Consider the following 17,095-nt stretch of genomic DNA (forward strand, 5'->3'; position numbering starts at 1 on the left):
ATTACCATAAGTTTTTCTTTACGCTTTTCACTGCTCTCCGATGATAATATTATAGTAAAAATTGTTTGAAAAAAAAAACTTTTCTGTCACACGTAGTATGTAGATATTAAACGAGTTTTGGTCGTGAGATAGTGACTTTTTTTATTTATTTATTTTTTTTTTAATTACTGGTCCAAGGAAGTCGTGTTAACCAGAGTTGATAAGAATCGACTATTGCTGATACCCGTTCGACGGACCAGTCTCTCAATCGTGTTTCGCTAATTAAACGACCGTGGGAACAGCTTCTTGATAATAGGGTCGTTTAAATGTCTCGAATTCAAACGAATTTACCAAAAATATAATTAAAAAAGTACTTTATCCAAACCGCTTAAAGAATATCATACTCGTACGTATATTATATAAAAATGTGTATACTAATATTGATTTTGGACGTGCGTCTTGTAGATAAATACAAAATAATGTAACTTAAAATTTGGCATGTTAACAACATGAAAAGTATCCGACTACTATCTGCATTGTTAAAATAATTATAATTTGTAAGAGCTTACTAAGCTTTCTGCGAGTAATAGCATTGTTGATCCAAGAGTGTTTCAAGAGGAAGTTATCAAAGAATAAACTGCGTGGAAAATTATAATTTCAAGTGTTATTCTAGAGAAAACAAATCGACACCCTCTTTCTAATGTTTGCTCATCCGTTCAACAAGTTCAACGTCTAGGGTTATGGAAATATAATTTTAAACAAAAAGCAAATACACCTGTGGAATTAAGTTAATGTCAAGGACTACAACTTTGTATGGCGATAAAATTTAGGCTACGAATAATATTAAGATGTTGCATTTTATAAGTATAATAATGTATACTTACGATGTTCCCATGGCATACCTCCTAATGTCCTCTACAAAATTATTCGAATCGATTTCGATACACTATTAGTGAACATGCACAAATGCAAGTAATTAAACTCATTGACAATATTTACTATAATATTGACGTCTGACATATTTAAATATAATACTATTATAATACAGGTTCCTTCAATAGTTGAGATTACAGACTGGTATAGCAAGTTTTGGGTCTATGAACGGATAACGTGACTAACGTTTATATTATTGACAACTTTACTGTGTGACTAATAATATGTTATTTTTTTATATATATATATATAGACATGGAATGATAAATATGGCCTAAAGTTCGTTTCCTAAATACCCCCAATTTTGCCGTTTGTCGACCGTTTAAATATAAACAACAAATGTCAATTAATATCAAATGACTGTCAAAATAAGTAATAACAGATACAATGACGACCAACGAATACGTAAAAATATTTCGTGACAAACATGATTATAATATATCTTACGATAGTTAATGAATGATCTACAGTAAATACAAAACGTGTTAGATACAAAACTATATTGTTTTATAATATTTTACCGCATATACTTTATGACATAAAAGATAAAACCATAAAAGCATATATAACCAAATATGAGCCTAGCTTATACGAATCGAATATAGAAAAGATGTACATGCCATTATTCCATTTTTGACATATCGTCAACTGCGATAACAAACCGTATTATAATAAAATTATAATACAGAGTGGACGAGTTACGTTGGAAATGATTGTATTCTTATACGGGTGTTTTCAAAATTAAATTTATAGCTCTATCCTATATAAAACTACTTTTATTGAAGTGACCCCAAGAATAAGCTCGACGGGTGTGTGAGAACCAGGAAGACTATGTTTTGTACGTCTTACAAGACGTGTTTGTTTTCCTAAGGAGGGAGCCAAGTATAAGAAGAAAAAGTAAAAAAAAAAAAACGATAGAGATATTATGTCCTTTAAACAGCGTGCATATAATATATAGGTACGTGTCGTTGGGCGTAATAAGGAAAGAGAAAAAAAAATAGCGTTTCGAATTCAATGTGTGTATACACAATTGACCATAAGAAGGAGAAAAAAAACAAACAAACAACAGGGACACGTGAAAAGAAAAAAGGGCTGGCGCGGTGTGGTCGACCGCTTATATGTAAATGTTCTGAGTGCGTCGAACCAGGAAATATTCACTTTTTTTTGCCCTCAATAAACCACCCCCTCGCATCTTTTGACCGTAATTTATGACTTATCAATGGAGTGTTTACAACCCTTTTTAAAACCCTTTAAGTTTTATTGAGCATTGTGTATGCATGTACACGTGTATTTTTATTTTTTTTTGACGGACAAAATGAAAACAAAAAAAAAACGGACAAGACAATTTCACGGTCCCTTTCGTTTTTCAAAGTATCTTCACTATTTTTTGCCACTCATATCTGAAATGTCGAATATAATTTAGTTCATTTCTACAAGAGCAAAAAATATAAGCCATAAAAGAAAAAAAAGTCATATATTAATAGTGTATGACACGTGTATATGGCCACAAAGCAATGGTAATCCATACCAAACTAATAAATTCATAAATTAGAGGAAAAAAAACCGAGAGTCAATCGAAAATATTTAAAATGTGTAACCATGTTGAGAAATGAAGTTAAACATAATTTAACACAAGTCCCCAAATGTAATATGGTTATTGAATCAATATTGATTAATACATTTTGTTCATGACACAAAATAAATATCCTAATATAAAATATTTCTAAAATTCAAATATGGATAATAATTATGACAAGTAAATATATTTATGTGCATAACTATAGTGTAGATCTTATTAGAAGTATAAAATTATGTTGCATAATAAACAAGTTGATAACAAAAAACAGTTTATCGTCGGGTTATTCAATATTGATGGACAAAAACATCATAAATCAACCTAACAAACAATGTGTACCTGTGTATTTAGCGCGTGGTTATGGAAAAAATTAAAAACCTGATTACTGGCCTGTGTGACATGCTAACATTTTAAAAGAAAAGTTGTATAAAATACTTAACAATAGAAAAAAAAAAAAATGTAGTGTTAAAACAAAATATCAATAATAATTTTTTCAAGCAGTCGTGTACTTATAGCCAGGTATTTAACATTACATCATTAAATGTTTTTCTACAAAAACAAATTATTTATTTTTCTTGCGTTTGAGAATATTGGAAATCTAAAATTAGATGCGTTAAAACGTTATAAGAGGTACAATAATAATATATTATTATGTACTAGGTAGGTACCAATTATGCTAGAAAATATTCGTGGACTACATGAGCCATTCATGATAAATCCAATTATCACTGTTTAAGTAAAATTATTTAAAGTCAAAGAGTGCAAATCTAATTGACTATTATAACTTGAGTGATTCATTTTTACTTCAATTTCTACACTTAATATACTTGAATGTTTAAATAGTAATTCGGGAAAAATACATAAACCACCCTAATATGATGGAAAACATTTCAAGTGTATTTCCGTGATTACATTTTGAGGGCTATAAAATAAAATTAATTGATAACGATTTATAACATAAAACACAATAGATTTTCATTGTAATTTTATGTGTATATATACATATATTATATACACACGATTTTGTGTAAAAAATTGTATTAAGTACACATATCGTATAATTGTATAAACAAAAATGTATGAATTAAATGAATTCAAATCTGTGTAAAAATAATAATATTATTAAAGCGGCAAAATATTTAATATCAATTTAAGAATAAAATATAAATTTTATTTAGTGTGACAGTGTTTTAAATAATTCGTTGTATCTTATAACTCTATAATAATATATAAGACAAAATTTGAAATACCTATCGTTATTTATAATAGGTAGGTAAACGGTGTATGATTAAATACATGTTTAAGAAACGCATAAATCATAATTAATTTCCGACAATATCTTCAACACATAAACGGTTCGGCACAATAAATAGTTAACCGTCGTTATTACACAATTTAATTGCAGGTCATTGTTTTTATTCGGAATCAAACGTATTAAACAATAGTTCTAGATAATAATAATAATATGCCCAGACGTAAAAGGTTATACGATGATATATTGAAATCGTATTTACAGTCACTAGTTTTACAACGATTATAGTGCCTACAATCCTTTGAACTTTTATTATAGTGGTTGTAATAACCGACAACCGGCCACCAAAAATAATATTATGGTACTACTAAAATCTAAATAACAGTGTTTAACTCCAATATATAATATAATATATTATTATATAATACGTAAACGCATAGTAAATAAATGTAAACCAATATTACAGTGTACACAATATTATAATATCGTAAAGTAATTCTAAATAGGTACGTGTTTTAAACTTAAAGTTTTAATATTTCTATAGGCCTGCATTATAATAATATAATAGTATACGGAATAAATCAGTGCAAACGCACGTTGCATTTCAATAGGTAATCTGAATACGCGTTTACGTTGTGATGATATTATGTCGTCGCACGACAAACGTATATAATTTTCCATAGAAATATAAAACCCTTATCTGTCGACCAGATAAAATCGGTTGAGATAATATTATTAAAAACACATCCGTCGGTTCATAAAATAAACAGAAACATATTGCACATCTATCGTACACACCGGTACTATACGTACAGCGTACAACAAGGAGCAAATAAAAGGTTCATTTAAAAAACGTCGATGCGGCGGCACACATAAAATTACACAGTTATATATATATATATATATGTGTGTGTGTGCGTACGCACGTAAGTACGCATACCGTAACCCTTGACTATTTCTCCAGTGTTTTCATTGCGAAATGACAATTATTACATTATTATTATTTATTACATATATATATATAAGCCGTGGGGAGAGTCAATTCGGCGTGTTTACTTATCGATGAAAGGACCAACCCTTTATCGGGGATCGACTGCAAACGCGTCGTCCGATACGTATCGGCAAACTATCCTTGTCGTCGTCGTCGTCCCCATTTATTGTGTATTATAATGTTATGTAAAAGAGGCGACAAACACACACACGAACACGCGTATCGGTCGCATTAAATGTCGTATACGTGTGTATACGCTATTCTTCGGGTACATACCTATATATATATATATATATATATAAATATACATTTTATTTCGTTCCCTTTCGTTTTTTTTTTCACCTCATTCTTCTCGCAGTATTATATTATATCCTTTTCCGTTTGTATCGATTCCGGGTCGCATATACATATATATTATGTATTATGTATACACACACGACGGATATATCTACGGGTAATAAACTCAACCGATCACTCGTTGGCGGGGGGGGGGGGGCACGAGAGGGTTCCAATACGCAAGGGATGATGATATTGGGTCTTGTCGGCGGCGTGTCACGAGTGTGCCGCCGCCGCGTGTGTTGTTTTTTCTATTCATTCTTGGCTGGGAAGAAAGGGTTTCGCCGTCGCCACCGCCGCCGCCGCCTCAGCGAGAGGGTTTCTCGTGTTTCCGAATCGCAGTCAAAATAACATGCGTAAATATACAATAATATGCGTACGTATGTATAAACTAGAAAAAGGGTTGATCGTAAATTTTAAAATGTTTATTTTTTTCTTTCTTTTTTGTTGTACACACACACACACACACACACACACACACAGCGTTTCTATTACACCGAATTTGTCACAAATGGCCTCTACAAAACGACGTGTCTCTTTGTCGGTACACATAATATGTACGACTATATACCAACACTCTTATTCCTATTATGATATACCTATGTATATAAATATATAAAATACAATACGTTGCCGCCGAGTCGTCTCATTCCTTTGTACGGTGCGCTGCCTGTCCCTTAAACAGTTTCGTTTTTTTTTTTTTGCTCCTAGACGTGCATAATGTCGCGGGAATTTCGAAATCGCAAACCAACACTTTGGTCGGACACACGAGTATTCAAACAACCACGATCAACTGACTCGCTGTTTGTATACGATTTACTAATAAAATAGTTTAATATTATAACGTTTTCGGTGAAATAGTATATTTCTATACTAGATTTCTATGTTATACGCATTAAAACATTATACGTTTATAATTTACTTGTAATCGCATCATAGGTAATTGGATATGGTAACATAATTATTGTTTTCTAATGATTCTGATAAAGTACGACTTATTTTATTACTCGTATATTGCATTTATTTATCGTAAACAGAATAGTATTCATTATATAGTACGGTAACAAGATAAATACTTTTTCAAAAATTTACTCTATGTAGGCTATTTGTAATCAATAATTAGTTTAATTTCCCTGTAACATATTCGAGTATTTAAGATTTATTGAAATTACAATGAAATGGCTCCTATATTTGATATGTAACAAATTTTTGTTATTTTAGTTTTTTTTTTATATATTTTAGTCGTGTAAAATGAATATAAATTCAAAATAGCCTTAGATAAACACTGGCATTCGGTGATTGAGCTGACCCATCCATCGTCAAAGTAGAAGTATAAATAAAAGTTTACAAACACTCGAGTAAGCGTATTTATAAAAAAATACAATACAGTCTTATAAATACTGCATAACGTGTGTTTTGATATTCAAAACTTATTAAACATTTAAAATAAACTGCAAAAATATAATAAAATTATTATTTTTCTATTTTTTTTTTTACTGGATATACAATTTAAAATTGTCACGAATATCTACGGTACCTATTGAATATTTAAATAGGTAGTGCCAAAAGCTAAAAAAAAAATATTTAATTCGTTATTTTCTCGAACGTTAATAAATTATTATTATTTATACTCCATTTTACCGTGTTAACCTACAGTGATTTCTTTTATAATAATATACACATTTCTATTTCAGCTATAGTATTGATTACAATCTAAAATGTCAGTATTATCAAACGCGTGGACTACAAAAATCAAACGCAATACAATTATTTCAATATTACGAGTTAAATAACAATAATAGTCGTTATTAATAATTGTGTATGTATAATTCACTGAATATTTATCATATAAAATTCACACGAACGTACGCGCTTAACACGTGTCACAGAGGTATGAGTTTTATGTAACTCTTGCATAAAATGTGTGTAGTATGTATAATGTGATCATACACGATGTGCCGATGTTCGACGCTGCAAAATGTCAAACATAATGCACTGAGGTAACAAAAAAAAAAAAATAATAATAATAATCAATGATTAACAACCGGCTTGAATTAATTTGCAAGCTAACAAAATATATACGTATACGATAAGTTTTTTTAAGCTTTCTTTTTATCAATAAGATTTAATAGCATTTAGTAATATCGTTTATATTTCTACCTCTAGAATATTTAAAACTTTATTTCAGTGTTATAGATGTATAACGATACAAATCAAAAAGTTGTTGAAAATCTTACGCCGTAAAGAAAGCGCTAAAGGTGCGTATCGTGTATAGTTCATTAGTCGGCATTAAAATTATACGAGTAAATTCGCGCATAGACATAATATGCAACAGTAATTAATAATATTATTCCGAGAAACGCATATTCCATTACCTAGTTTAAATTGTTTTTAAATTTTATCTATCGGTTGATATTGACATTAACACATATTGTGTACCTATAGAAACATTATTTTAAATCATACAATTCAAGTATAATATTATCAGATTTAATCATTAACCTATAATATCATATACGTCGAGTTATACAGTTCTAAGTTTAATAAAACATCAAAATAAATAATTTAAATAATAAAACGTATAAAATTATACAAATCGTACAATAATTTAAATGATAAGGAAACATGCGTTTTTACAATATTCACAATGGCCGTTGTGTATGTGTGTTGAGTGCATATATACATCTATAGCATATCTATATTTCGTTTTTCCCTCGTAACCATATAGTCCGTCGTCGGGAATAATAAAAATAATAAATTAACGATTTTGATACTATGTAGGTGTTGTTATACACCGCCATCCCTTCGGTTTTTTTTTTTTTAAATCAATAGAACAGTTTTTATTTCGTCCTTCATTCTGTTTTTTTTTTTCATATGTATAACTATGTGTTAACCGATTTTTCCCTCCGTTTTGTACTTATTAACGTTATCGACACGGAACACTGTGCAAACCACTCGCGTCAGTGTCAAAACCTACTCTTGACGTCGATGTGTTGAAGTAGCTGTGCTTACCTCAACATATTATACACACAAAAGTCAACTATAAGCAAAAATATAAGTTAACTTGGTTTTGTTCACAACACCGCATCAGCTATTGAAGCGATGATGATAATCGGTCATTTACCTCGACTAACTTGTTAACGATCATATTACTATAACACTACGATTAAAAATCTTTCATCTATAGTTTTTGTAGTAACTTATTTTAGTACAATATTGTGAGCGCAATAAAACCATTTAATAAATACAGTAATGTTTAAACTATTCTTAAATTGTAATATTTTTTTATAGTAAGTTAAGTGTATGTAAATAGTATTTTAAGTCTTATAGTTTTAATAATGAATGTTCAATTACAATACGATACATAATACACACAATAAACAGGTACATAATATAGAAATTATTACATACCCGCTACTGAACATATTATAATGCATGAAAGCTTTCTAGAACGTTGGTCTGGTTTAAAAAATGTTGTTTTTTCAAATTAAAAAAACAACTTATTCCAACTTATTATTGAATTTATCTAAATAAATCATACGCCTATCCCGAACAAAAAAATGAACTTATTATTTCTTAACAAACGTATAATACGACATGTCCTGGTTAACAAGGATCATTGTCATGCGTTATTGTTCACGTCAAATTTAAAGAAAATAATAAAAAATAACAATATCTATTACAGCGTATTCGTTGTTATTACAGTGATGAATGCATTTTAAAAGACCAATGCTTTGGTAGATTGTTGGTGGTTTATTAGGACGATCGTCGCCCAACTTGGCCCACCTGCATTCCAAGCATACACACACAGACAACTCCATCATCCGCCGCAGACCACCTGCAATTACACCCTTCCTCCCCACTCTTACGAACCAACTGACTCGCCCACTACAGCTATACAGGTATATGACGTATGATGTACCCTACACAAATATAATATGTAATATGTGATTATATCTTTTCGTATACTATTCCAGCTGGATCGCAAATTACACAAAGATTCGTTACTATCATGGCCAGGAGAGATTTTTGTTGGTCTAGACTGCAGGATCTTCTTTTAGTGGTTATAAACCCTGTTCACTGTATATTACCTAGCGTATACCTACTTATATGTCCTATATAGTTCGGACCATTGCTCGCCAGGTAGAAAAGCGTTGCATTATTGTAAGAACAATTAATATGATATAGTGACGGGATAGTTGCGAGATAATCATGGTAAACACTATACCCCACTTAATTTTTAAATACATTGTGTTTATAATCAATGATATTCTTGAAAACAAAAAAAAAAAATATATAATAAAATTGTTCACACGTCTAGTTTTACGTGGATGAAAATAAAATTGATAATATGCCAACGAGTTATTATGAAAATTAAAAAATAATACACTGAAAAACCGGTTAGAGAAGTAAAGAAGAAGTGTAGACTTGGGATTGCTTATTTTTGAAATAGATTTCATAGTTTCGCAAAATAACAAATTATTGATAAGAAATATTAAAAAAGAAAATAATGTTACTTTATCCCACAACAAAATGTAAGATTCAATTAGACAATATTTTTAATAGTTTAGAATGTTAAAATAAACACAATGATAATATACTCTCACGAGTATGCATGTCAATAATATATTGCGTACATATTTCGTTTAAAATTTTAGACTTTTGTTATAAAACAATTTGTAGCAAAACAAAAACTAATGTTTTTGATAATAAAAATTACATAACAAGTAATTCAAAATCAATTGAATTATTAATTTATTTCAAGTCTAAAATTAATTTTATTTATAACAGTAAGAAGATATAAACAATTTTTTGGTAAGTATTATTTGTAGAACGTGAGCTATATAATGTATCAGCAATGTACCTACGTGAATTATTTAAAAAGCTTTAAAACACTGAAATCCACAGTTTAAAAGAACATACTGGAACCGTTTAATATTAAAACAGGGTTGTTTTAACGATTTTTTAAAAACTAACATTCTGGTAAAGAAAAATATACTATATAAATCTCTAATGGGAATGGAATAATTGAAGTAATTTTTTTTTTGCACGCGCTCTTTTTTGAATTTCGTGCTACTACCAACGCATAGTGTAAAATAAAACACGAAAAGTGCTAAGAAAAAAATATGGGGTCGGGTATTCCTCCCTATTCCCAGTTTGTCCTTAAAGAAAAACTCGTAGGACAGAACGAACAAAAATTTAAAAAAAATCAATCAAAGTGTTATTTCTTCCCTTGCGTCGCGGTTTCGTCTCATTTAATTCAAGATCATTGCATGGCCTTAAAAAAAAAAATCAAGTAAATAAATGAGAATATAAGCTTATACCGTCAAATGAACCTGAACGTATATTGGTGGATAATATATATATATATATACACACACAATATTATTACCAAGCAATAAAGGTTGATCACACTAATCCAAATGATAACAACAGGTCGTAAGAAACGCACAGTGTGAGAAAATATGGTATTTTTTATTGTTTAGGTATACCAACTATGACGTTGGTGTTCAGTTTACGATAATATACGAACATTTTCAGTCGGAAAAAATTATCAATAACGTAGGTACTTTAACGCGATTTACTGTATGGTTTTTACTTCTCAGTTACATTGATATTTATACACCGAACACATCTATTACCTATCTAAGTAGGTGTATAATGTATATAAATATACCTATTTTATTTTCTGCACATAAATTGTAAATGATTCGTTTTATTATTTTTTTTTTTAGTAGAATATTTATACGTTTCAAACAATGCATTGTAATCTTTACTTTTCGGTACACGGTCTTCTTAATTTATAGATAATATACACAAACAAAAAAATTGATATAAAATTATATTATTCAAATATAAATAATTTTATTATTATTTTTACAGTAATAATAATTAAATTTAAGTTGGACATGTTATATAATAATGAACTCATAAAATTCTTAGATTGATAAATATTTTGTTAACGATAAGAAACATTTTAATTAAACATAAAACACAATTATTTAACTTAAGTATAATTTTAAAGGACATATTATATTGAAGCTTACATGTGTGTAATTTACATAAATAAAGCGATAACAGACCCTTATATTAAATTAAATTAACAATATCGAATAACTACTTAGCTTCATGGTAAAATGACTGTCTCGATACAAATAACAAATTTTGCAAGAATGGTATCGAAACCATAATATTTAAACATACAAAGTAAAATGTTAAATATTTGTAAGTTATATCTAACAAAGGAATATGCCTTTTCAGTGCATCGTCAATTATATTCATACCACATTTTATTAATATTTTATCAATAACACAAAGAAAGTAATAACTAATTAAAAATAACAAGGCTATACAACTATAGCCCAAACCACTTCTGATCACAATCACACTCAAATCATTAATTGAAAGCCAACTGATAGAATCATTAATTATTGGGTTCATAGCACGAATATCATCCTGTATACCTAATTTAATGTTCAACCAACCTCCAGTCGATAAACCCGCACAAGATGCTAAAATTAGAGTCGTATCACCTTTAGTAGGTGTCCACTGATCACTAGTTGGGTAAATAAGTATTAACCTCACAGAAACAATAATGAATATCAATGGTGTCCAATTGCTACTCATAAGATAACGGTCTAATACATCAGCCAATGGTACAAATGGAATCAACAAAATAGTGGCTAATATCAGGCCAGCAATCACATCCAAAACTGTGTGCATACCCAAATATAAACGACTAAGCGAAATCATCATACACCACAGAAATACCATTGCGATACCGACGTTGTAGTCGATTGTATATCGATTTGAAATGTAATAGAAAACAGGAAATGGTAATACAATACTAATTATAGCATGTGTCGAAGGCATTCCATATTCAATAGACCATTTTGTTTGCAGTCTAATGACCGGGGGACTTTGCGGTCTCGGCCATTTTACAATGTCTTTAATGGACTGGCCAATGTACATAACGACAGCCCAGACGAGCACCATTTTCCTAGCGACTGCCGAGTCTACGTTCCATATCAAGAACGGTATGACGATAGCGTATCCAATTTCGTCACCAAGGTACGTGCAGGACAGAAACAAGTAATACCAAAACTTGTTAGTGACATGATCGATTGGGTTTAACTTGAGTACCGTACTTTCGTTATTGGTCTTGGACTCGCTATTGTCCAGCGACGGAACGGTAGTATCATTGTCCGACGAGTCGTACCGTATCACTCCGAAAAGCCTTTGAAAACGGGCGACTAGTTCCGGATCTTTTAGGTAATCAACGCAAACCTTGACAGTGTCCATGTCCGAGCCACCAGTTTCCACACGCGGCCGTTGAATGTTCTTCGGACTTTGCGCCAGTATACAATATAGGTAGGTATAGGCTATGGGTATGTAAAACGTTAATGGAAGAAAACAACTAAACAAATCCTAGCAAAACAGTCGAATGACGTTGGTGAGATGAATTTTTGCGGTTTTAAAGACTATAAGAATATAATAAACAATAATCAAGCGACAGAGTCTATGACACTTCCGATATCGCATACGTGACAGCGGCCGAACGCAAACTGAACGGTGTACATAAACTAGCAACAGAAATACGAACTATTTATGTAAATTATAGTTATCGGTTTAAAAAATTAAATATTATATTCATCGATTTCGGCGGTCTTCAGCACTGATTCTATGAACAGTAAACACGACCGAATGGCACATCGGAAAAAAAACACGGTTATATATGTAAATGTTTTTTCACGTTATTAAAGATTTTTTTTTTCAAAGACCACAAGTGTTATTTTTAAAAACAAGAAGTAAATTAATAACTATACATAATTCGTTATACAATCTAAAATATTTTTTATTAGACGATGAAATACATTTAAGTATTCCGAATTTGAATGATTGGGCGAAATAGGATAAAAAAAGGTTTCAAATCAGTTTATAGGGGATGACTTAACAATTTATTATAAAATTAAAAAGGGTTACTAACTATAATGTGTATTAGTTGCATTATCTATATAGAGTTGTCAATGCGTGTCTAAAGTATAATCCGTTATTCTTAGTATAGTAAAAGAAATTTATTTTTATTTTGTAAATAACTATTTTAGAAATATCAAACAATAAAATAAATAAGAGATTTATTTATAAACGCAAACGTGTTTACAATGGTAGTATTATTTTAAAGATATTTAAAACAGATTTTGGATTAATTTTTTATTATTTAATATTGATGTATTGAATAATTCACTTATACTATTTTGATAACTGATACTAGAGCATAATATATAACGAGGCGCACTATAAAAGAACTTCTTACGGCTTGACCCTTAATTTTTATCTATGTTTTTTTTTCTTTAAAGTTGACTCGAATTGTATCTCAATTTAAAAGTTATCGTTCACTTTTATATGGCTCCCACATTATGTAGTTGATTTTTTTAAGTTTTCGAATTGTCTCAGATAAAAAATAATTTCACTTGAATTATTCTTTATATAATCAAAGACATTTTTTTTTTTTAATTATTTTAATTAATTAAAACGTTTATTATATATTTACTTGAAAACCAATCTTTAACTTGTCTCAAATTAAAATGGTTTTTTCTATTTTTGATAATTATGTTTATATCATATATATATAAACATACTTTTTTATAACGTAACAATTGCGCAAACCTAACTGTTTATTTAATGCTAAATTAATCATCAAGAATTACCAGCGATTGACGATATTATTCGGAAATAAAAATAAATAAATGTTTTTCTAACGTATTACGATAAATTCGAAAATCATTGAAATAACTAATAGTATAATAAAGTAAATTGAATATTATATTTGATAGTACAATAAAATAAATCAATTAATTGATTTTTTATTATGGATATGATATATTGATGTGGGAAGCAATTTGAGTAAAATAAGGTCACCTACCTATTTACGAAGCAGTTCTCGTGCATCGAAAATATATTACAAACGTAGGATGTAATTATTTATTCTGTCCTTAAATAGTAAAAGTTAATTATAATTATAAAATAAATTGTATGTTCTTAAATTGTTATCGTTTACCTATTCCGTTTATACGTTTTTATACTAATTAGCAACACTTTATTCCATATCAGTATATAGCTAGTGACCAATATTTTACGTTTTCATGTCTGACTAATCAGTTTTTACATAAATATAAAAATACACGTAAGGTCAACAGCGAACAGGACAAAAATAATTAGTTACTTATGATCGAAACAGGTTACATTTAATTTAACTGCATTCATAAAAATGTATAAATTAATTCAAAGTATATTTAAAATTCAAACTTGGAATTATATGTATTTGTACGTGCAACTAATTATTTTCGAGTTGAGCAAAGTATTATGCTTAACTATTTATAGGAATTTACATTTCGAATCTGGTAATATTTTTATGATGCACATAAATTATAGACACGATTAAATATTTACAATTTAATAGTGAATAAATGTAAAAAAAAAAAAGAAAATTATAAAAATATAAAAATACTATTGTACCATACGAGCACACGATATTGTGTATTAATGGTCTCAACTGAACAGCCATTCAGACCACGGTTAAATAATAATATCCTAGACTCGACCAATTCGAATGGATTATTATACAAAATATTGATAAATAATACATTTTAATATAATCTCACAACATATTTTATTTGTCAAATCTATTGTTCAACAAAATTATTAAAACAATCATTGTTGATTATTTGGCCAGAATTTAATAATCCGTACTTTACGAACATTTAACCGTTGCAACGTATTCGTGCCCAAGCGTTTTATTATAAATAGCTTATTTACGCAAAAATTACTTACCGATGGGCACATTTTGCATGTATATTTTCGGCCACCACCATTTTGATGCGTGACCACGTGATGTGCGTCCGTGATTTTGGTGGCATTTATCGGATGCGGTACAATCAACATGGGCGTCGCCGAGTTACCAGTGGGTGAAATGCTGCTAGCCGTGCTTGCTGTACTATGCGACCTCGGCGTACCACCCCCGTGCTGTTGGTACATACCAGAACCATCCTCCATACCACCTGTAAATCAAATGTCATTAACCATCGTGATTTTTGAAGATGTTTTTTCAAGACTAGCTGAAAGTACATAACTCAATGGTATAGGTATAACTTGTATATTATAATGATAATATCTATGTATTATATTTAAATAAACTAGTTTTACAACCCAAATTACCTTTTTATAAACCATAACGGAACTCATTTACGGGTCACCCCTTATAGTGGGCTAAAGGGGTTAAAAACGAAGCTAAGATTGTAAAATTTAGTTTCGATTAGTTTAGTACTTTCCAAGTCTATAAGAGTCTATAACCCATACATATGTTATGTACACAAATATTTTTTGAATTAGCCAAGTTTACCAATGTATTAAAAATAATTTACTTAGATACCAAATAGGTACGTACGTATATTATGCGGACTAAACGGATTGTAAGCGCTCTAATCCCAATGGTTTTATTACGAAAAAAGATGATTGAACCAATGCTAAAACCGGTTTGCGATAAAATATTATGGTATAATTGTTTTGGAATAGTGGAACACCGAAAGGAAATCCTACGTTTTTTGTTACTATAGTATTATTGGTATTTAGAGACTACAAATAGTTAAATACATTTATGTATAAATCCAGATGATACCTACTCGAGTGTTTTGAACAATAGAAATATATTAATAGGTATGGAATAATAAATATTGCATATCGGTTGCATGAGCTTATGAACACAATTTATGGTAAACGAATTGTTAGGTAAAAAAAAAAAAAAACCCTAAGTTATGTAAAGAATTTTTATTTTTGCAACCGACATTAATATTTTCTGTATATTTTCGATGAATTATAACAAATTTTATATGTAGATATTAGTGTATCGTCCCTATAAGTCGAAATGTATGCTAAATTCGGCGTTTCAAAGGGTTTAGGCGGTGTCATTATTCTTTGAAAACAACTATAATAATATGTTGATATCGATTTAAAACCCGTTTTGAGTTTGTTGTGACTAAAAAGCAGTATTAAATTTGTTAGATTAATGTTTTCGTTGCACAATAGCTCATAATATGGTATTTTTAAAACATGAACCTTTCCCAAATTCGCTTCTACCTGATTTATGCAGAAAATCAAAAAATCAAACAGAATATGTATTGCATGTTTAAACGTGGTATGCTTAGAACAATGTTGTATTTTTTTAGTTGATAATATATTAAGTATATATTTTGCAACTGCTACTATTTTCAAGTTATTAAAATAGTAGGTATATTAGCTAAATAATATATTATGGGTTTATAAAATAAACTATCAAATTATGTGTTCCAAAACTGGTTTCGTTAAACTAATTAAATAATAGTAACGTACAAAGGTCTTGCAAAACACGTTTGATCCCATGTAAATCCGATCGAGTTTATTATAATATTATGTACGAGTATACATATATATTTTACATATTTCAATCGTTTTTAGCATAATATTTACCGTCAAATGTAAGGGTATGTAAACTTTCATACCTCGATGTCCTTAAGTGAAAAAATAAACAGAGCATACTTCCATATACGTATATACATATTGTGTGTCAAGATTTTCATGTTATTTGCATTTTGGTATTTTAAGCACTTGAATTAAATGGATAGCATTGAAAAGCATAATAATCGTATTTTATTGAAACACACACATTGTCACGAAAACGTGTAAGTTTCAAATGGAACATAAATATGGGGGACTGTTGAACTGCACTCTACCTAAGCCATAATGTTCGGATTGGACACGGTCCAGTCATTTCATAGAATTTATGAATATTCATTTTAGTATACAATATTGTACATGAGAGTTAGCAACATAATATTGAAATGTTCAACAACGTATTCCAACTAATTTAGAAAATAAACGTAAATTTATATCATTATATCACTTCAATGTTCAAATTATTTGTTAATTTTTTTAAGATCACTTTATTATCATATAATTATTTTCAAAACTGTAGCTATACACTATGTAAATATAA

General features: G+C 29.4%; 2 protein-coding genes across 5 annotated transcripts in view; both read right to left on the reverse strand.

Moving 5' to 3' along the window:
* LOC112596296 (zinc finger protein rotund-like) overlaps window positions 1-17,095 on the reverse strand; it is a 163,150-nt gene that overhangs the window by 54,325 nt on the left and 91,730 nt on the right. For all 4 annotated transcript variants that reach the window (XM_025341891.1, XM_025341890.1, XM_025341892.1 and 1 more), the window contains exon 5: window positions 14,899-15,125. In XM_025341891.1, coding sequence (XP_025197676.1) covers window positions 14,899-15,125 — 227 coding nt within the window. The remainder of the gene's footprint in view (window positions 1-14,898; window positions 15,126-17,095) is intronic.
* LOC112596297 (sphingosine-1-phosphate phosphatase 2-like) lies at window positions 11,138-12,746 on the reverse strand. The gene has a single exon (XM_025341895.1). The coding sequence runs from the start codon at window positions 12,367-12,369 to the stop codon at window positions 11,185-11,187; it is 1,185 nt and encodes a 394-aa protein (XP_025197680.1). The 5' UTR covers window positions 12,370-12,746; the 3' UTR covers window positions 11,138-11,184.

This window comes from Melanaphis sacchari, unplaced genomic scaffold, assembly GCF_002803265.2.
Source record: "Melanaphis sacchari strain LSU unplaced genomic scaffold, SCAv2.0 Contig31_pilon_pilon, whole genome shotgun sequence".
Lineage (NCBI taxonomy): Eukaryota > Metazoa > Arthropoda > Insecta > Hemiptera > Aphididae > Melanaphis > Melanaphis sacchari.